Raw genomic sequence first — 20,969 nt, 5'->3', positions numbered from 1 at the left:
ACTGTGTCTCAAAAAATAAAAATAAAAACAAAAAACCAACCAACCAAACAAAAAAACAATAAATAAATACACAAACAAACAAGCAAGTAAATAAAAGCAGGTCTGGAGAGATGGCTCAGTGGCTAAGAGCACTGACCGCTGCTCTTCCAGAGGGCCCGTTCGGTTCCCAGCACCCATGTCAGGTGGCTCTGGAGAATCTGGTGTCCTCTTCAGGACTGCACAGGCACTACACATATGCAGCATGCAGACACATACATAGACATAAATAAAAACAAAAATAAATCTTCAAAAGAAGAAAAATAGAGGTTGGGATGATGGCTCAGTGGGTAAAGTGCTTGCCTTGCAAGTGTGAGGACCTGAGTCTGAGTCCCCAGAAACCGCGTTTTAAAAACGGAGCTAGGCATTTGGCGTGCACTTGTAATCTCAGCAAGGCTGAGGTGGGAGATGGAGACAGGCGGGTCCAGAGCTCACTGGCCAGCTAGCCTAGCCTGTGCTTGCTGACTTTCCAGACCACTTCACGTCGTCAGACACAAAAGGTGCCTAAGCAGCAACTGGTGAGGTTGCCCTCCGACCGCCCCCACTCCAACGTCTAAAAAGGACCAGCCATAGTTTCAACATGCAATTATTTGTAAGATCTCTATTAATGACAATGTTTTGTAAGAAACCAGAATAACAAGGAGAAAAGGAAACGAGACTGTAACTGAGAAATAAGCTGGTGCTCCCTATCTTCTGAAGTAAGAGTGTAACTCTGCCTCTGACTGCAGGAACCAAAAACGCTCTAGCAACAGTAGCAAGCTTGGAGAGGCCAGGCAGGAAGCTCCAGCAGGTGAAACTTGGCAGCTGGGGTGTGGTAAATCTGAGGCCACATGCCCTGTCTGACTGGGGCAGCTGCAGCTCCACCCTGATGATCTGTCTTCCTGCAGGAATGTGGGCACGGTGTTGGGAGGATTTTCCATTTTCCAAGTGAAGCTGTACTTGAGATTTTTTCTGTGTAATGTTGGCATCTAATTTTTTAAAGCACTTTTATTACTGCAAGCCAACTAACTGCAGTTGCTATCTGCAGGCCAAGGCATGTACACTTGGACAACCACTAGTTTGTGAAGTCTTTCAGAAACACCCAGAATACAAAAGAAGAAAGGCATGGTGGTGTACGCCTTTAATCCCAGCACTCAGGAAGCAGAGGCAGGAGGATCTCTGCAAATTGGAGGCCAGCCTGGTCTTCATAGGTAGAGTCCCAGGACAGATAGTCAGGGTCACAAGAAATCCTGTCAAAAAAATAAAAAATAAAAAAAGAGGTTTCTTCTCACTAATTTTTAATTATTCAAATTACTCATTTGGAAGTATAATATTTAATTTAGTAGCACTTAGCTGCAATTACAGTATAACTCAGTAGAGCTTTAAGTACAGTACTGGTTGTTAGCACAGCTCTCAGAGCATGGATGTCAATGACTCCCTACAGTCGCTACATAGCTAGTGTCCATGATTACATTCTTTTAAGACAGGGTCTCACTATTTGCCTCAACTGCCCTTGAACTCCCGGGCTCAAAGGATCCTCTTACCTGCTTGGGATTAGTTACATATCATCATGCCAGCCAAGGATACACAGTAAGACCTTATCTTAAAAAGTACAAAAGCAAAACACTCCTACAAGATACAAGTTAAGGAAAAACAGATTTTCATAATCAATCCTACCCTCAAATAAAAGGGATGATGATGTAATCCACTCAAAACTACCCTCTCTGGATGCTAGAGGGGCAACAGTGAGCCTTCAGGTGAAATAAGAAACCATTTACCTGCATTGGGAGGTAGGGATATAATTGCCAGCATAAGGGTCTTGCCCTTATAAGTCTTACAATCTAATAAGGGAAATATAGACACTAAATAGTGTCATTCAAATAAATACCTTGTAAGGAACCATAGAAAATGATGAGACTAAATACAAACAAACAAACATGCAGGGCCCTGGAGAGATGGCTCAGAGGTTAAGAGCACTTTCTGCTCTTCTAGAGGACCTGAGTGCGGTTCCTACTACCCACGTGGGAGGCTCAGTCCTGGCAGTTACTCCAGCTCCAGGGGATCTGACACGCTCTTCTGGCCTCCAAGGGCATGCACGCACACACATGAGGATGGTTTCATAACACACACACATACACAGGAATAAAAATAAATCTTCAAAAATATATATACAGCTAGGACTGCACAATGACTCTGGGTAAAGGCACTTTCTACCAAGCCTGATGACCTGTCCCACATGTGTCTTCCACACAAGCACCAATGCATACATGAGTGTGATAAGTGCATGTACATGCACACGTGCGCACGCGCGTGCGCACACACACCATAAACATCCAAACAAATAAATGTAGAAAAAAATTTTAAAAAATGTAGAATGGCGGGGTGTGGTGGCTCATGCCTTTAATCCCAGCAGAGGCAGGCAGATCTCTGAGTTCGAGTCCAGCCTGGTCTACAGAGAGAGTTCATGGACAGCCAGGGCTACACCGAGAAACTTGTCTCAAACAATCTCTCTCTCTCTCTCTCTTTCTCTCTCACACCTCTATCTCTATCTACCTCTATCTATCTATCTATCTATCTATCTATCTATCTATCTATCTATCTATCTGAAGAGGAACCCTGGAGGGTCCTAATTTGGATGATGAAGGGTGATAAAGAGAAGGCCCCTTCAAGGAGCTGACCTCTAAACCCAGACCTGAAAGGGTAAAGGACGTTAGCAACCCAAGGTTCCTGTGAACTGAGGGTGAGGAGATTTGGATGGGAAGGAGTGGTGACAGAAGCATTCCATTGTGTGGAATACACAGCATTGTGTGACCCGTGTGACAGACCCAAATAATTAAAATGGGGAAAAATTAAGTAGAGGAAAAGATTAAGTTATTGAGGGTAAGAAGGTTAAAAAAAAAAAAAATCGAGGCCATAAACATTGTCAATTTTTTTTCTAGAGAAAATTTTCTGAAGAAATGAAAATAAAAAAACGAAACTCAAATAGGGAACAACTCCGGAAGTTATTTTCTGTCTGTGTCTGTGTCTACCTCATTCTGGGTGGAAATGAGGGCAGGGGTCACCCTGGATGCAGTTAAGAAAGGCAGGACAGAGCTTTCCCTGTGTGCACTTCCCCTCAACTCACCCAACATGATGTTGAATATTCTAGAAAAATTACATTTTTAAAAACCATGTAATTAGAAACGTCTCTGATTCCTAGAACTTAAGCTCTGAAAGTGGGGATTTTGTCAGTTCTCTGCAGAGTCCACAACGATGAATAAGAATTTCTGCCTACATATCAGGATATCTGAGAGGAGTCCCTGTGGTAGTCTAGTAGAGACAGTGCAGAAGCCAGTGGCTCAGACCAGACCAGTGACTCACTGCAGTGGACATTTGCAAGTGAAGACGTGTGGACAAAAGCCTACACTGTGGGATACACTGACACATCACAGCTTCCACAACAAGATCTTTTTTTTTTTTCTTTTGCAGATAGTGGTGTTGCAAGGGTGGAGACTGGGAGATGAGTGGGATTGGAATGTGAAATTCACAAAGAATCAATAAAAAGTTTTAAAAACAATTCTGCCTAAACAGTGTGAGACATAAATGTTTACAGAACGAATCCACCTAGACCATGAAGGCAAAGACAGGTGAGCTCAGGATGAAATGTACAGTGAGGGTGGGAAGAGAAAGATGAAAGGAAGGAAGAAAGGAAATAGGAATATTTATTTATTTATTTATTTATACTTGAAACTGGGCCTCAGGTAGCCCAGGCTAGCCTTGAACATCTATCCTCTACCTCCTAAGAGATAATTAGCAATAGTTTAGATCCTGGCATTTATTCTTTTCTTTAAAAAGGATTTCTTTTTATATGTGTGTATGTGTATGTCTGTGTGAGTTCGGGCTTGAGGACGGTGTCAGAGCCTCTGGAGCTGTGAGCCATCTTACGTGGCTGCTGGGAACTGAACTCGGGTCCTCGGGAAGAGCACATTCTGAGCCGCCTCTTCAGCCCCGGCATTCATTCCTACCTCTTCCCTACACCCCACACCTAATCAATCGGCATATCTTATCAACAGTTCTCCAGCTCCCCAGTCATCTCTGTTCCTGTTTCTGCCTTCCGCCTTAGTTAACTGCCAGGCACTCTTTCCCACACTTGCCAGTGATAGGGTCCCGCTAACCTCTGGAGAAAGGATGCACTTCTTTTTAGGACTTACAAAGCCCTCATAACTGGGTCATATGTATTCAGGCAGTCCAGCAGAGTGTTACAAACATGGCCTTTGTGAATATGAGTCGTGCTGCTTAGAAAGCTTTGTGGCCAGCCAGCAAGATGGTGCACTGCCTGAGATGGATCCCTGGAATCTACACAAAGGGGTAAGGAGAGAGCTGACTCCACACAGCTTTCTTTTGAAGTCCACCCCAGCACGCATTCATACACACACTCTCTGTCTCTCTCTTTTGCTCTCTCTCTCACACACACACTTAATAATAGTAATAATATTATTAATTAGTTAATTTTTAAAACATTTGTGACATGTACTTTTAACTCTCTGGCTATTAGTTTCTTGATGTGAAAATGGTAGTAGTCATACTGACTCACGTTTGCTGTGATGATTAAATGAGTATATGTAAAACAGTTTTCTCTGGCTGACACAAAATAAGCATTTAGCATTATTCCCTTTTTATCCGCAATGAAGGTTTGCTCTTATATGTTAAACCACAGCCAGAATGAACTTCCTAACATTTTCTAAAGCAATCATTTCATGTCGTCATGCTTTCAAAAATCTTATTTGCTTGTGCTTCCTAGAAGGAATTATATACAGTCCCAGTGCTGGTCCTTTGTGAGCTGCTTAATTCACCAGGTCTAATTCTTCAGAGTTTCCAGGGCTGAGAGGATGCAGTTCAGGTTGGTAGAGCACTTACCCAGCAGGCACAGACCCTGGGCTTGATCCTCAGCACTGCTTAAAACTGGGCATGGTGGTGCATGCCTGTGATGCTGTCACTCAGGGTCAGAGGCCCTGAGTCAAGGCCGTCCTTGGCTATGTACTGACTTCAAGGCCAGATAAGCTACAAGAGACCCTTTCTCAAAAAATGAACAACAACAAAACCCAAATGAATAGTGATCCTAACTTAAAGAAGAGGTTAACGGTGGGTTAAAGCCCCGAGCCATTTTAGAAAAGATACGCTTTTAGTTTTATGTGTGTGTGTATATATATATATATATATATATATATATATATATATATACACATATATATATGTTGTGCATATGAGTGCAAGGTGCCTTTAGAATCATGGATTGCAGTGGAGCTGCAGTTCCAGGCAGCTGCGAGCTGCCCAACATGCATACTGATAATTGAACTCAGCTCCCCTTCTAGAGCGAGACTCCCTGTGCTCTGAACCACTGAACCACCTCTCCAGCAGCCCCTCAAAACAGCTTCCTGATACTCTACCACTTTTACACCACGGTGAAGCCAACAGGCCATTAAGTCCAAGCAATACACATGGTATGTATACAGCCAAGTTCCTTATAGACCAGATCAGTGCTTTGCTGTGTTTCGGTTTTCTGAGCTGGAATTGAACCCAGGGCTGTGTGCGTGCGATGCGCGTGCTAAACCACTGGGCTATACCCCACCCTTCAAACTCTGCATTTAAGCTGCTGAGATTCTTACCCAGGAAACACCAGGAATATTTTGAGGTCTCTCCATCTCACTGGAATGTATGGCTTTCTGTTTTCTGGTGGTTATTTAAACTCATAAAATGTGTAACATTTGTAGGTAGAGATCCATGTATCCCTGAACAACCTTTCTCACTGCTAGTCTAGGCTGCAAAGCCTGGCTACCTCAGCATCCCTAAACCCCAATTTGTGCCTTGGTAACTCCAGAAAACTGTCGTGCTATTTGCATAGCTGTCTCCTTAGACTGTTACTGACTTTCAAATGGGAAACCTGTGATCCCAGTGCTCGGGAGGTGGAGGCAGGGGATAGGTGGAGGCAGTGCTCGGGAGTTCATGGTCATCTTTAGCTACACAGAAACTTTGAAGCCAGCCTGGGATTCTTGAGACCACATCTCAAAACAAACAACAATGGTTACATAGTAAGATCCTGATGCAAAATAAATAAATGAATAAGTAATAAAATAAAAGGCAGGAAGAAGAGGAAATGAAATGTCAGGAGGTAGTGTGGCCCCTGGCTTTAATCCCAGCACTCACTCAGGGAGGCTGCAGCAGGTGGATCTCTGAGTTCAAGGCCAGCCTGATTTACAGAGCAAGTTCCAGGGCAGCCAGGGTTACACAAAGAAACCCTGTCTTAAAAAAACCAAAAGAAAAGAAAAGAAAGAAAAGTAAGGAAGAAAACTACAACTGCTTCCCAGGTCCCACAATCACCACTGTGTATGACAACAGTTGTTTCAGAGAACAACTGCTTTTCTAATTGTTGGTGACATGATGACAATTCTCTTGGTAGATACTTCTTCACAGTAGGAGAAGTGCCTATCGTTATTTTATCAAATGAAAATATATATAAAATATGTATTTCTGTTGGTAAAGAACAAAGCCCTTAGCTACATTCTTATTGAAAAGAAACAGAACAAAAAGCTCTTTGGGGCTAATACTCCCAAACAGAAGTAAAGATTTACTTCAAAAGAATCTAAGTCTTTTCCAGGCTCAGAAAATTCAGATTAATCTCTCCACACTGAAAGAAATACCAAAGCAAGGAGATGAATTTTAAAGGTCTTTTACATTTGAATAGATCTTTCTGCTTCCAAAAGTCTAAAGTTGCCCAGATAGCGAGAGGCTTACTGTAGTGTTCATGAGATTATCTGAAATTCAGACACAGGAAAATTAGCATCATTCAGAGCTCAGTCGTGCAGAAATGACATCGCATCCCTGTACTTGCTAATAGCTGGAAGAAAATGGTTTCTTGCTGGAGGGTCAGCGCGCTAAGTTTCTCCAGGTGGCTTCAGTTTAGAAGTGTTGTGCTGAACTCCAGCCTCCTCTGCTACCTCCCAGAAGGTTTAACTTCTTCCTGCTAATGCTAAAATATGAACATGATGTTTTAAGGAAATTATCTGCAGAAGAACAGCATAGTGCAGCTCAGCGGAGTCGGTGCTGGCATCTAACTGGGGTGGGAGGGTTAATAAATCTTTTCCTGCCAAGCGTTGACTCCAAGAGTTTTTGCTTACGCCGGTTTAAAGCCGGGTACTGACACTCTCTGGAAGGTGTTCCAAATGTTTCTTGGAAAAAGCCAAGACACTATTAAAAGTGTTTAAGGAAAGATTTTAGGCACATCTAGACACAAACTTTGCAGTTGGTATTTAAGAAATCAGAAGCTGTATAGCTGAGAAGCTTAGAAATGAGTGTTCAGTCTGAATTCTAAGTTTTTTTTATGGCCCGAGAGGATCAGAGAGAATTTCGGAGGTGCTTTCCCTCAGCAACTGGCTGTATCACTGGCAGCTGCGATTAGAAAGATAAAGAAATCCACATCTGCTCTATAAAGGATTCAAATGCTATATGAATCCCCCGTGAAAATAAATACATTCCTGAAGAGGCCCTGCTTCTAAATCAGGGGGAAAAGGCTATTTGGACTGTTTTCCGTAGTTATCTCCATATGCATGCCACCAAAACCAATCCAACATTCTTAGGCATCACAAATCTTCAATGAGGCTCTTAGGACAGACCAAGGGACTTGGAAGGGATTGGCAAGACAGGGTCTGGTGAAAGTGTAGACCTCACTCATGCACTCACAGTGTGGGTGGCCGTGTGTCCACGGAGACCAGTGGGCCAGCTCACTTAGAAGCCGAGTCCACCCTTCATTCTGTAAAGGGAAGGATGCTATTGCCACTACACCAGCCACTTCTTGTGCCCCAGGAAAACAGAGATGAGCAGTCTCTAGGGTTACAGGTTAAGGAAGCAGCAATCAGAGTCGAAAAAGTAGAAAAAGCCTTGGGCGAGCTCATCAGCAGCTTGACAGCGAGCCACATGAGCCACGTGTGCGGTCCTCCTCCAAGTGAAACTCCCACACACTTATCTCACTCCACTTCTTCCTCAGAGTCCAGAGTTTTATTACTGGTCTTAATATGGGCTTAAGCATGAAGCATAAGAGAGAAAGGGAGGTCCTCAGAAAGTCAGCTGCACCTGAGAGCACAGGTGTAACTTCTCTAATAGGGAGACACCCAAGTTACACAAGTTGATTAGTTACAAAGTAGACAAAACAATACCCATATTATCTGCCTGTCAGGATAGCTGAAATGATCTAATAAGATACTGGACCATTTTCCAAAAGGCTCCGGTGGCCACACATAAAGAAACAGGGTCCTGCTTAGAGCGTTACGGAAGAAGCTTGTAAACTCGGTGAGAACAGCTGAACCTTGTGCCCATCCACTTACCTAAGACAGTGAGCCTCCGAAAGTAGGTGCTGACTGAGGAGATGACTTAGGCCTTCCCTTTGTTTAAGTTGGGCTCACTATTTAAACGGTTTTGTTTGTTTTTTGTTTTTGTTGTTGTTGTTTGAGAAAGGGTCTCTTGTAGCTTATCTGGCCTTGAACTCAGCTTGTAGCCAAGCATGGCCCTGATTTTATGACCCTTCCTGTCTCTGCTGCCCAGTCTGAAGCAGTGCTGAGCATCAAGCTCAGGGTCTGTGCCTGCTGGGCAAGTGCTCTACCAACATGAACTGCATCCTCAGCCCTGGAAACTGAGAAATTAGACTTGGTGAACTAGGCACTATACCATATTAGTCACAAAGGACAAACACTGTGACTCTATATAATTCCTTCTATGAAAGAGAATGGAGGAGTTATCTTTAATGGGTACAGAATTTCAGTTCTGCAAGATAAGAAAGTACTGGAGATGGGAGGTGGTGATGGCTGTGAAATAATACAATGATTACCATAAAACTGTACATTAAAAATAGCTTAAATGCAAGCTTTCCTATTTAGTCTATCACAACTTTAAAAAAACAAACATTTTCTTCAATAAATCGGCTGTTCACTCACAATATTTGTGTATGTGTGTGGATATTAGAAATTGAACCCATGACCTCCCACATTCTAGGCAAGTGAACTACCACTGAGCTAAGCCCTAAGCATCTTTATTTTGAGAAAGAACCTTGCCTGAGTTGCCCAGGCTGGCCTTGGCTTATTCTGTAGGCCAGGCCTACTTTGAACTTGAGATTCTTCCATCTTAGCCTCTAGAGTAGCTAGGTTTACACACCTGTGCCGTTAGGCTCAGTTCAACTCCAATATTCCTACTCAGTTGCCCTGGCTAGAAACACAGACACTACGACCTCTAACTCATTTTACATGCGAAGTCCGATCACCAATCCTGCAGACCCTGCAGAGCTGGAATCGGAAAGTGCTCTTCCATGTCCATGGACACTGCCTGCCTTTACATTTACGCTACATTATTAGTCTATTACACTATTACACTGTACTATGGTCTATTATTTGTTCAAAGCATAACATCTGAAACCACGATATAGATACTTAGCTAAAAAATAAATACTTTATCACTTAAAAAAATGCTAATTATCATCTGAACCTTTCATGAGGTTTCTGCTGGACATGGGTCTTGCCACAGCGTTGCGTTGATGGCTGCTGACCTGTGAGGAAGGTGGTTGAGGAGGCTGGGTAGCTGAGGCAAGTTCTTACAATAAGACAACAATGAAATCTGCCACCCAGGTCGGCTCCTCTTTTCATGGAAGCTCTCTATCCCTCGGGATGCTGTTTGACAGCACTGAGCACACAGTGGAGAATCTTTCACAGCTGGATTAAACCCTCTCAAAAACTGGCAATGTGTCAATAACTGAGCTTGCAGCATATTCTAAATCCTTTCTGTAATTCCCACAATGATTTGTTTGCTGGCCTCTGGCAGAAAAGATTCATTTCAAGAGAGTTCCTTTGCGCATTCATGAAAAGCGGCTCCTCATTGCCAGAGTCTGGGCTGAGATCATGTGAGTTGCCTCACACCTTCAAACTCCACATCCAATTCTAGGTCTCTTGCCATTTTCTCCACTCCTGTAGTTACTTTCCTCAAGACGAGAACTTCTCATGCTCATCCAGGCGTGCTGGAATCAACTTCTTCCAAACCATTATTAATGCTGATATTTAAACTTCCTTCCATGAATCATGAATGGTATTTTTTGTTCATTTGTTTTTTGAAATAGGGTCTCACGTAGCCAGGCTTGCCTTGAACTTGATATGTAGCTTACCACAAGCCCGAACTCCTGACCTTCCTGTCCTCCTCCTGAGTGCTGTTCTGGAACTCACTCTGTAGCCTCAAGCTCAAGAGATTCATCTGTCTCTGTCTCCTGAGTGCTGGGCTTAAAAGTGTACACTACCATGAATGTTTTTAAACACAACTAAAATGGCAAGTCTTTTCAGAAGGTTTCAACTTACTGTGCCCAGGTCCATCAGAGGAGTCACTGTTTTATGATAGCTATTGCCTTACCAACATATTCCTAGATAATTTGAAATTACACTTTGAAGTGGCAAAGAGAAGAAGGGTGTGGAGAAGTCTCTTTGCTAGACTCTCCACAATGAGTTTCAAGTATACCATAGATAGATCTGTTGGACATTTTTAGTAAAGAATTTGTGTTTATTGTATACAAAGTTCTCTTTATTCCACGCTTATGCTTTATAGATGTTCCCAGAGCTAGCGGATTAATCAACTTGAAAATATCTGTATCATCAATAGAAAAGATGTGTCTTAGACAATGAACTGTTATAACACCTTTGAGCAGTCTGAGTTGGGACTTGTTCATTAGGCTAGCAGCAGTGGGGCAGGAGGAAGCCTGCAGGGAGACTGTACAGGTGTGCTCACTGACACTACTGTGTGTGTATCTTCTGGTCGGAGTGTAGGAATATGCTGACATTTTATAGCACAAGTCTGATAAACTCTCTGAAAGACGCCATACGAGTGCATTTTGGTATTCTGTGAATCGTTTTCACTGGAGCATTGGAAGAATGCAGGATTTTAATTACCACTCTGAAAATTCTTCTATCTCGGGGCTACTCTTTGCTGGTTTTGTCCTTAGTGAAATTTTTGTCTCCAGGAAAGGCAGGAGTACATTTTTTTTTCTAACACACTAAAATATATTAAAAACAGTACATTTTTAGTTATCAAAATAGTCCTGTAGCTTTAGGATTTTTGAACTGGTGAACGTTCACGATGTATGGAAAAGTGGGCACATACTGTGTGATTTTAGGCCTCATAACTGGAACACTGCATACACACATAGGACTTAACAGGACAGGTAAAGTTAACAGCTTATGACCACAGGTACCTTTGTGTTGCACACATTTTTTATACTCTATTTTATTTCGAGTTCCTTAAAGCGTCTCCCTTCCAACCCCCAACCCAGTGGGGAGAGAAGGCACAGACCTTGTTTCTCCTGGCTGCTTAAGGTCAGAGGGTTCTTTTGGGGTTCTACCAATTCTCAACAGCAGAAGTAGCAAGCAGTCTCTTCCAAGCCACTGTGCTGAAATGCTTCTCTCCGTGTGTTTACAAGCTCACATCATCCATCTTTGCTGTCTTCAAACTGCCACACCTTCTCTTTCTGGGCTCTCATATTTATGTCCCTCCTAGACCACACCCCTCTATGTGCTGCATGAGGCAGGCTATTTCCAGCTGGCAAAGACCACACCCCACAGGAAGCAATTATCAGCTGTGCACAAACTAAAGCCCAAACTAAAATAAATATATGTACATAACATAACTGAGTTTTTAAAGAAACCAAAACTTCCATTACATCTTTGTTCTTTTATTCTTATATTTTTGTTTTCTATAATGCTCATGTTAACTTAAAAAAAAAAGTTTGCTTTCTAAAACCTTTTCCCCACCTACCAATAAAAATAAATTATTCCTTGGGGGTTGAGGGGCTGGAGAGATGGCTCAGAGGTTAAGAGCACTGTTTGCTCTTCCAGAGGTCCTGAGTTCAATTCCCAGCAACCACATGGTGGCTCACAACCATCTATAATGAAAATTGGTGTCCTCTTCTGGCATTCAGGTGTACATGCAGACAGAACATTGTATACATAATAAAATAAATAAATCTTTAAAAAAAATTATTCCTTGGGCATGAAAACATCGTTTCTGTCTTTGTACAACGCCATCAGAGCTCATGGGTGACCCGAGTGAGCACTGGCTTCTACTTCACGGCTCCATCTGTCCTTACAGGAGGGCGGCCTGTCCTGAACCCCGCACTGAGTTCTCTCTAGCTATGAAAGTCCTCAACGGCATCTTCTTCCAACAGAAAGCTATTTCTCCTCCCTGAGAGTCTGCCGTTTGGGGTCACCCTTTGTCAGTTGGCTTAGCTACATCTGCACAGCCTGCTGAGAGCTCTGTACCAGTGCTGGCTGCACCTCCTTGTCCTTGTAATACAGAGGCAGCTTCTTTCCTCAAACCAAAGAAACACCCTCTGCTAATGTCAGACGTTTGCAGCTTCTCTGAAACATCAGAGGTGAAGAGAGTCAGAGAGTCGGGGCCTTGCTCTGGGCTAGCTTTGGTTTAAGGGAATACTGTGACTAGTTAATCTTCTATTTTGACCACTAAGACATCCTCCATATTAGCAATAAGGTGCTTGTGTTCATGTTCTTTCTCTCTCTTTCTCCTTCTCCTCCTCCTCTTCCTCCTCTTCCTCTCTCCCCTCCCTGCTTTACCAACTTTTTCCTTTCTTCCTTATGTTTTCCTTTTTTTAAGGTTTCTTTTAGGTATACAAGTGTTTTGCTTTCATGTATATATGTTTACTGTGCTTTAAAGCACAGGCTACTCTTGAACTCATGGTCCTTCTACCTCAACCTCCCAAGTACAGAGATTACAGGTATGTGCCACAATGTCCAGCTCAACAGTTTGTCTTTCCTTTCACTTGAGTAGCATCTAAAGAATACTTCAAGATTTTTCCTTTGCACTCACAATTGGCTAGTTGATAGAAAAGACCTTGTTTTTTGCTTTGTTTTGTTTTTAGTGCTTTTTTTTTCTTCTTTCAGAGTTTTAAAATTTCTAGGTTCTAATTTAAACTGTCAATCTTTTTTTCTTTATACACTTAGAAGCCACAATAGGGTTAGTACTTGCCTAATTTCAATGTTGTGCCTTAAAGAACAAAGAGGCTCAAGGAGAGGGAGCAAGATGAAGACGTGGCTCACTGCAGAACATTCAGAACATGTACAACACTTAAGTGTGGAGTTTGCTGTCTTATCTGGCCGTCAGTCATGGCTCCCAAACAAAAACTACAGTAAGATCAAAGATTCCTGAACAGAATCACCACAAAATATATAGCAGTCATAAAGAGTTTGAAATATTGATGTCTCACCAGAGAGAGAGAGAGAGACAGCCAGCCAGCTGGGGGTGGGGTGTACACACACACACACACACACACACACACACACACTATTGAAGAAATGGTGCCTATAGCCTTGCATGACAGGGACCTAACACACAAAGCTGCAAAATGCAGTAAAATGAAATGCGGTAAAGTGCAATCTGTCTGTGTTCATACTGTCCCTTTTATTTACTGCACAGAACCTAATATTTGCTAAGAGCAAGGGCTTTGGAGTCAGGTTGCAAGGGTATTACACTGGGTCTGTCATTTACTAGGTAATCTTCCAAACTACTTAACTCTCTGGCCCTGTTTCAGGATTTTTAAGATGGAGATTACAGTAGCTTGCATGGAGAGCTGCTATGACGATCGAGTGTGTTACTATCGTCATGTGCTCACTGGTTCTTTTTTTTTTTAATTTTATTTTCAAATGCAGGCTTTTTTTAAATTTTTAATTATACTTTATTTACTTTGTATACCCCCTCTAGTTCCCTCCCTCCTCACCTCCCAATCCCTCCCTTCCTCCCCCTTCTCCATACACTCCCCTCCCCAAGTCCACTGGTAGGGGAGGGTTTCTTTTTCTTTCTTCTGATCCTAGTCTGTTAGGTCTCATCAGGAGTGGCTGCATTGTCTTCCTCTGTGGCCTGGTAAGGCTGCTCCCTCCTCAGGGGGAGGTGATCAAAGAGCAGGCCAATCAGTTCATGCAGAAGCAGTCCCTGTTCCCATTACTATGGAACCCACTTGACACTGAACTGCCATGGGCTACATCTGTTCAGGGGTTCTAGGTTATCTCCATACATGGTACTTGGTTGGAGTATGAGTCTCAGGAAAGACCCCTGTGCTCAAATTTTTTGGTTCTGTTGCTCTCCTTGTAGACCTCCTGTCCTCTCCAGCTCTTCCTATTGTTTCCCACTTCTTTCATAAGATTCCCTACATTCTGCCCAAAGTTTGGCCATAAGTCTCAACATCTGCTTGGATAAAATTATGGTACATCTACACAATGGAATACTACTCAGCAATTAAAAACAAGGAAATCATGAAATTTGCAAGTAAATGGTGGGATCTGGAAAGGATCATCCTGAGTGAGCTATCCCAGAAGCAGAAAGACACACATGGTATATACTCACTCATATAGACATATAATATAGGATAAACCTACTAAAATCTATACACCTAAAGAAACTAATCAAGAGGGAGGACTCTGGCTAAAATGCTTAATCCCCACTCCGAAAGGCAAAGAGGATGGACACCAGAAGAATAAGAAAACAGGAAACAAGTTAGGAGCCTCCCAAAGAGGGCCTCTGAAAGGCTCACTGGTTCTTAATGGGTGTCATTGTGATGATGGTTAATAATATTTTTGACAGGGCTGGAGAACACTGTCCATTCTTCCAAACGTCCTAAATTTAATTCCCAGCAACCATCTATAATGAAATCTGGTGCTCTTTCTAGTGTGCAGATACATATGCAGACAGAATATTGTATACATAATAAATAAGTAAAATCTAAAAATACATATTTTTGACACAGCATAGTTGTCTCCTCAAAAGAAAGTATTCTAAAGCCTGCAGTGAAACAGTATTTATAGGATCATGATAAAAACAGATGCGGCTGGCAAGATGGATCAGTAGGTAAAAAGGCACTTCATCGCCAAGCCTGATGATCTGAGTTCAATCCCTAGAACCCCCAAGGTAGAAGGAAACGACTCCTCAGAGTTGTCCTCTGACCTTCAAGTGTGCACCATTATCTTCCAATGTGCATTCCAAACACTCTGAATGGGTCACTTCACAACCTACAGACACACAGAGACACATACCCAATATATAAATATTGTTCTTCAAGGGCAAATATATGGGAAGGATAGAAAATGGGAAGGTGAGAAATGGGGCAAAACAGAGTCAAGAAGACTTACCACCATTTTTGCCTACGGTTCGAAAGCATCTCCAGAAGGCCCGTAAAAATGATGCCCTGTTGTGAGGTGTGGCTTGTATGAAGCTGAATTCCCGGAAGAGAATGTGAGTTCCTTGGCATACACTGTTAAAACTAGAACAAGAAAAAAAAAAAAATGAAGAATTCATCATTAGATGAAACCCAGAAGGCTGGATCCAGAATGAAAATGTAAACCCAGACAGAAGCACCAATGAACAAGAGAAGGATATCTTGTTTTTTTTTTTTTTCTACTCATGAAATTCTGAACTATAGCTTAGATAGAGTCCTTCTATGAGAAGGCCTTCATACAACCACAGCCCTCTGCAGAGTCATGCTCACCTCTTCTGAGTATCCTCCCAGGAAGTTTTAAGGTTAACAGAGCATCCTTGTCCTTACGTGGATGAGGCTGCTACTCGTGTCTTCTGGGGGAATACTTTTCCCTCAATTTACCTGGTACTCCAAACTCCACGAGCAGGCCTTGCTTCCCTAAAGATATCCTTCAGTTCTAACCCCACATATACTGGCTGCCACAAGGATGACATGTCTGCAGACATGGATTATCTCCTTTAGAGGTAGTACTGTACTGTGTACACCCCAACAATAACCACAGAAACACATCCTATGTGTCATCGGATATAAAGAATTCCAAAGGAACACTAGAGACAAATTAAAACAAGAGTAGAAAGTGGCCCCTAAATGAAAATATGAAGCAAAACCCCAGGGCCCACATGAGTCATTGTTTAAACTGGGCCAGGGACAGGAGAAAAAAAAAATGTATTCTGTTGCCTTTGGGTTTTCCTGCCAAAGAAATAGAGGTTGTAGAGCCCAGTATAATCTAAAAATGGAAATTCCATAGGAGTATAGGCAATTATCCAGTAATTGTCACCACCAAGGGCAGGCTTCAGCCTCCAGAAAACTCCTAAATTCCCTGACAGAAAATGATGAGTGTAAAACATGTTCATTTTTGTGGCAACACAGACACTAAACTGAAGGTGGCAAGCAATAAGGGGACATTAGTAATTCCAAATTCCAGTTTTCATCTGTTGACCATCTAAAAGGAGGGTACGGATCACTGAACTGAACAAGAAAACACTTGAAGAGACATCCAGTACATTTCCCTCCTCACAGATGAGTCCCCTCAGGGGAGAATGTCTATTGCCTTTCACAGAATGTTATCATTTAGGAGAAAGTCAGCCTTTCTAATATTAACAGTGCTGCAATGAAAAAGCAGATGAAATACTCTTCTCGTGGAAAATTACTACAGAAACCAACTTTGAACACAATACAAGGCCAGCTGAGAACATCTGGCAAGGTGTGGTTGCTAGAGGCCTTTAAAGTTATAAAAGGGTTAATCTACCCATGAAGTGTATAGCAGTGCCATTGTCATCTTAGAGAAGGAAAATGAAAAATACAGCAAATGAGCCGATATAGGGAAATGAGGCAGACTGCATTTCCAGCAAAGGGAGTCTAAAATGGTAATACTGTATCTGAAATTTATGAAGCTCTCCTGCAAAAAATGGTCCCGATGTGTGCTTTATACCCAGGGCAGAAAGTTAGGTCATGTTCTACACTGTGAAGGGGCTAATGATGGTGAAACCACATCCTTAGTACAGTTTTTAAATTTTACTTTTAATTGTGTGTGTGTGTGTGTGTGTGTGTGTGTGTGTGTGTGTGTGTGTGAGTGTTTATGTTCATGAGACTTCAGGTGCCCTCGGAGGCCGAAGGTTTTCAATCCCCTTGGAGGTGGAGTTATAGGCAGTTGTGAGTCACCTAATGTGAATGCTAAGAATTAAACCTGGGCTCTCTGCAAGTACATGCTCTTAACCACTGAGCCATCTCCCCAGGCCCTCAGCATAGCTTTCTAACACTACCTCAAACCTAACATTCTCAAATGCAATGTCTTCTTGTGCTTCTGTTCCTGATGCCACACAGGTCCACTATATCTTGTGTATGAGTCTCCACAATATAATTTGCTCTCTCTGTTTTAATTTCCTATTATTTATTTACTTTCTTACTCATTTATGTGGGGTGAAGGGAGAGATGCGTGCCGCAGCACATATGTGGAGGCCAGAGGATAGCTTGTGTGAGTCAGTTCTCTACCATGTGGGTTCCAGGGATAGACTCAGATCATAAAACCCAGAGTGAAGCTCTTACCTTCAGAATGGCTGCTCTCACTATACAGAGGCTCATTGAGGTGAAAACTTTGGGTTTAGTTAATAAAAGAGAATGGTATCTTTTATTTAGAGGGTTTTTATAATAAAGTTTTAATAAAATAAAATTAAAGAATCAACATAAAAATATTACAACATTGAGGAAATACAAATCAAAATGAAGCACCACTTCCTATCTACTGGGTTGTCTATTGGGAAGGAAGGAAAAAGAGAAGGGGAGGGAGACATGCTGGAGAACCTGTTGAGAAAGTTCTTTCTGGAACACAATTTTACAGCTTCTCAGTAATTTCAGTACTAGTTATATATCCCAAAACAGAGAGCAGAAGAAAATCATGTGCACCAGAGCCTCTGCAGCCGGAGCCTCTGCCATCACAGCGCTCCTATGGAGAGGGGAGAGGTGTGGAGACAGGAGAATGCCCAGAAGACTGTAGGCCACTGCCCGGCCATGTAGTGAGAAAACAACCAAGAGACTTTCTCACACAAGGAGGGAGGTGAGGACCAGCACCAAGGCTGTCAGCTGCCCTTCACACGCATTCTGCTGCACACATATGCCCACGTTCATACGCGCGAATGCACGCAAACACACGAGGAGGAGAAAATTCTCAGGCAAAATGAGGCTGTGTCTATGAACAGTTTGAGAATTCCCTCTTTAAAGCACACACATGCTTTTGTTTAATTTTGTGTTTTTACTTACCATGCTTTGCTGTTTTAAGACCATTACTATTGCTTTCTTTGTCTCACTGAGGACCCTAGGGTGCCTCCTAGTGATCTTTCTTACGTGGGTTTTCTTCACGCAGGCTGGGATTTCTGTGCGCAGGCACACCTTGAGTGGAAGCTTTCACACTGGACGACTCTGCACTCCATCCTATCATAGGGTGATGTCACAGACACTGCCCCGAGCTCCTGCACAGTGTGAACCCTGAGCAGCCACACTTCACTCTCGGTGGTTGGGGTTTTTCCGGAAGAGTGAACTTTTGTTCTTCAAAAAGTTGGCAACCCCCAAAGATGTGTTCCTTTGCATGACTTGGTCCCTCAAGTAACAGTTCCTGGATTTGTTCTTTCTTTCCTTGTGAGGCGCAGGCGAGGCCTAAAGCTCCTAACTGTTTTCTTTGCACTGCCTATCTGCGACAGAATTTGGCAGCGGCAGTTTGCTGAGGGAAGTCAGTGGAGCATGACTGCCTGTGCTGCAGAGCCCTGAAGCAGTTTGGACAACACACAAGCATAAGACAACACACGAGCACAAGCTGCCTCTCACCCACTGCTTCGTCTACAGAGCTGCAAAGCCCTTCCAAGCAGGAATCCAGCACAGGGTTTCCAACATCTTCTACTTCCCTGCCCTGCTGTTATCTGCCCCTCGGTTGTTCTAACGCGCAGTGCACCTACTGTGGCGGAGAGTGGGTGATGACGCTGTGCACGAGGACTTCAACAAAGGTGGTTTTGAAATGTAGTGCCTTCGGAATGAGCTTCTATACACAGATATGAACCAGGAAAACTGCCCGGTTCATTGTCTGTATATTCTCTGAAGCACTAAAGAAGTGAGTCCAAGTGGGACAGACCAAGCTAGCTGGATGGCTCAGCAGGAAAAGGCATCTGCCATCAAGACTGTCAGCAACCTGAGTTCTATCCCTTGGGCCTATGTGGTATGTACGGAGCACTGACCCTGGCTAGTTGTCTTCTGGCCTCCAAATGCACTCTATGGAACTCATGTGTATGTTATCTCTCCCCTACCCCTCGCACAAACACACATACACAAGCACATACTCTAAATGAATCAATAGTATCATTAAAAAACAAATCCAAAGCCGGCCACCCCACAGGTTACTGCTGAGAATCTTTGTCTTTTCGTTGCCAACAATGGCTTACTTACAAGTGGAATATCCAACATCTTTGGCTTCTAAAATAATCCCACACTGGGCTAGAGAGATAAGTGCTCGCTCAGCAAGTAAGGAGCACTGCCAGATGACCTGAATTCGACCCCTGGGATCTGTGTGTTGGAAAGAGAGATCTAACTCTTGAAAGTTGTCCTCTAGACAAGGCGTAATAGTGTACTTGGGAGGCAGAAGCAGTCAGATCTTCGTGAGTTTCAGTCCAGCCTGGTCTACATAGTGAGGTCCAAGCCAGCCAGGGCTACTTAGACCTTGTTTCAAAAAACCAAACCAAAACAAAAGGTTGTTTTCTGACCACACATGTCATATACAAATAACTAAATGTAAAATAACGACAAAAGCCAGCCCAAATTTTGGAGGATATTAAGCAGAGACTAATCAGTCTTCAACCCCTGTCTCACTGGGTAGGCATAGGTGAACCAACCAGGGACACAGAGTTGTTACTCTGGCTGGTGTGATTCAGAATTTCTGAAACAGTGAAAGACCCAGATGAACCTATGAGGTCTCTTGCAGTAGCTTAAAGCACTGGCATTTCAAACCAAGACTATTTATTTATTTATTTATTTATTTATGCCAAGCTAACTACCATAGCAGAGTTCATTTTCAGAGCATGATATACAGTGACATATTTTACTGTATTAGGAGAGAAAAGCTTATGAGATTTCACAGGCTGTAGAGCTATGAAAAGTCTCTATAGGGTGAAGATAAAGCCATAGTTTCTTTCATTGGTCACTTCAAATGCAGGCACCAGAACCATAAAGGATCTTCCTAAAACAGAAGCAGAATAGAGCACTTGTCCCAAACAGGCCTGTTGCTAAGGGTAGAGGAGCCTGTCTCCACACGGGTTAACTCCCCAGGAAGGCTAGGCCAAGGAACTTCATTCTCACATGCTGCTTCTCTCTGACAGTAAGCTCTCCCCGGCAGGATCTTGGCTTACTAGGACTTTTGTGTTGATTGCTTTGTATGTGTGTGGGTGTGTGCATGCCACCGTGTGCCATGAGAACACCTTGTAAGAGCAGAATCTCTCCTTCCACCCTGTGGGCGCAAGGACTGGAATTCAGGCTACCAGACTTTGCAGCAGGCTCCTGTATCCACTGGGCTACCTCACCAGTCCAGGATCTTTGTCTGCAATAGTCAAATTCCTGCCAGAGATTTACGTTTCTTTTTCCTCTTTTCCTTTTTGTTGTGTGTATGGGGGGTGTGGGTGTGAACATGAGTTCAGGTGCCTTTGGAGGCAGGAAGCGAGGCCTTGGATCAGTAAAGCTAGAGTTATAGGTAGTTGTGAATTGCTCAGTGTGGGTGCTGGGAACCTAACTCAGATCCTCTGCAAGAGCAGTATATGCTCTTAAGCACTAAGTCAGCTCTCCAGCCTCATCTTTCTTCTTTAAGATGAAGTCTCACTATCCAGGCCAGGATGCATGTGCTTTCTCTTGCCCTCCCTCCATTTTTCTTTATTATGTGTGTGGGCATGTGTGTATGTTTGCTTGGTGTGAATACATGAGAGCCATGGCCCACGTGTGGAGGTCAGAAGGAAGCTTTCAGGAGTTGGTCTTCTCCTTCCACTTTGCTACAGCAGAGCCTCTTATTATTTGGGTTACACTGCATACTCCAGGCCGGCCTGCCCACACACTTCAGGGCAATTCTGAAGCAAACCTAGGTCATCAGGATTGCACACACACACTTTTATAC

General features: G+C 43.0%; 1 protein-coding gene across 1 annotated transcript in view; it reads right to left on the bottom strand.

Moving 5' to 3' along the window:
- The window catches only part of Cstpp1 (centriolar satellite-associated tubulin polyglutamylase complex regulator 1), a 158,514-nt gene that overhangs the window by 85,060 nt on the left and 52,485 nt on the right, over positions 1–20,969 (bottom strand). Inside the window, exon 3 of the mRNA XM_021640833.2 lies at positions 15,207–15,337. Within this exon, the coding sequence (XP_021496508.1) occupies positions 15,207–15,337 (131 nt within the window). The remainder of the gene's footprint in view (positions 1–15,206; positions 15,338–20,969) is intronic.

This window comes from Meriones unguiculatus, chromosome 18, assembly GCF_030254825.1.
Source record: "Meriones unguiculatus strain TT.TT164.6M chromosome 18, Bangor_MerUng_6.1, whole genome shotgun sequence".
Taxonomy (NCBI): domain Eukaryota; kingdom Metazoa; phylum Chordata; class Mammalia; order Rodentia; family Muridae; genus Meriones; species Meriones unguiculatus.
The sequence above is the reverse complement of the archived record's forward strand: the minus strand, read 5'-3'. Positions and strand labels throughout refer to the sequence as shown.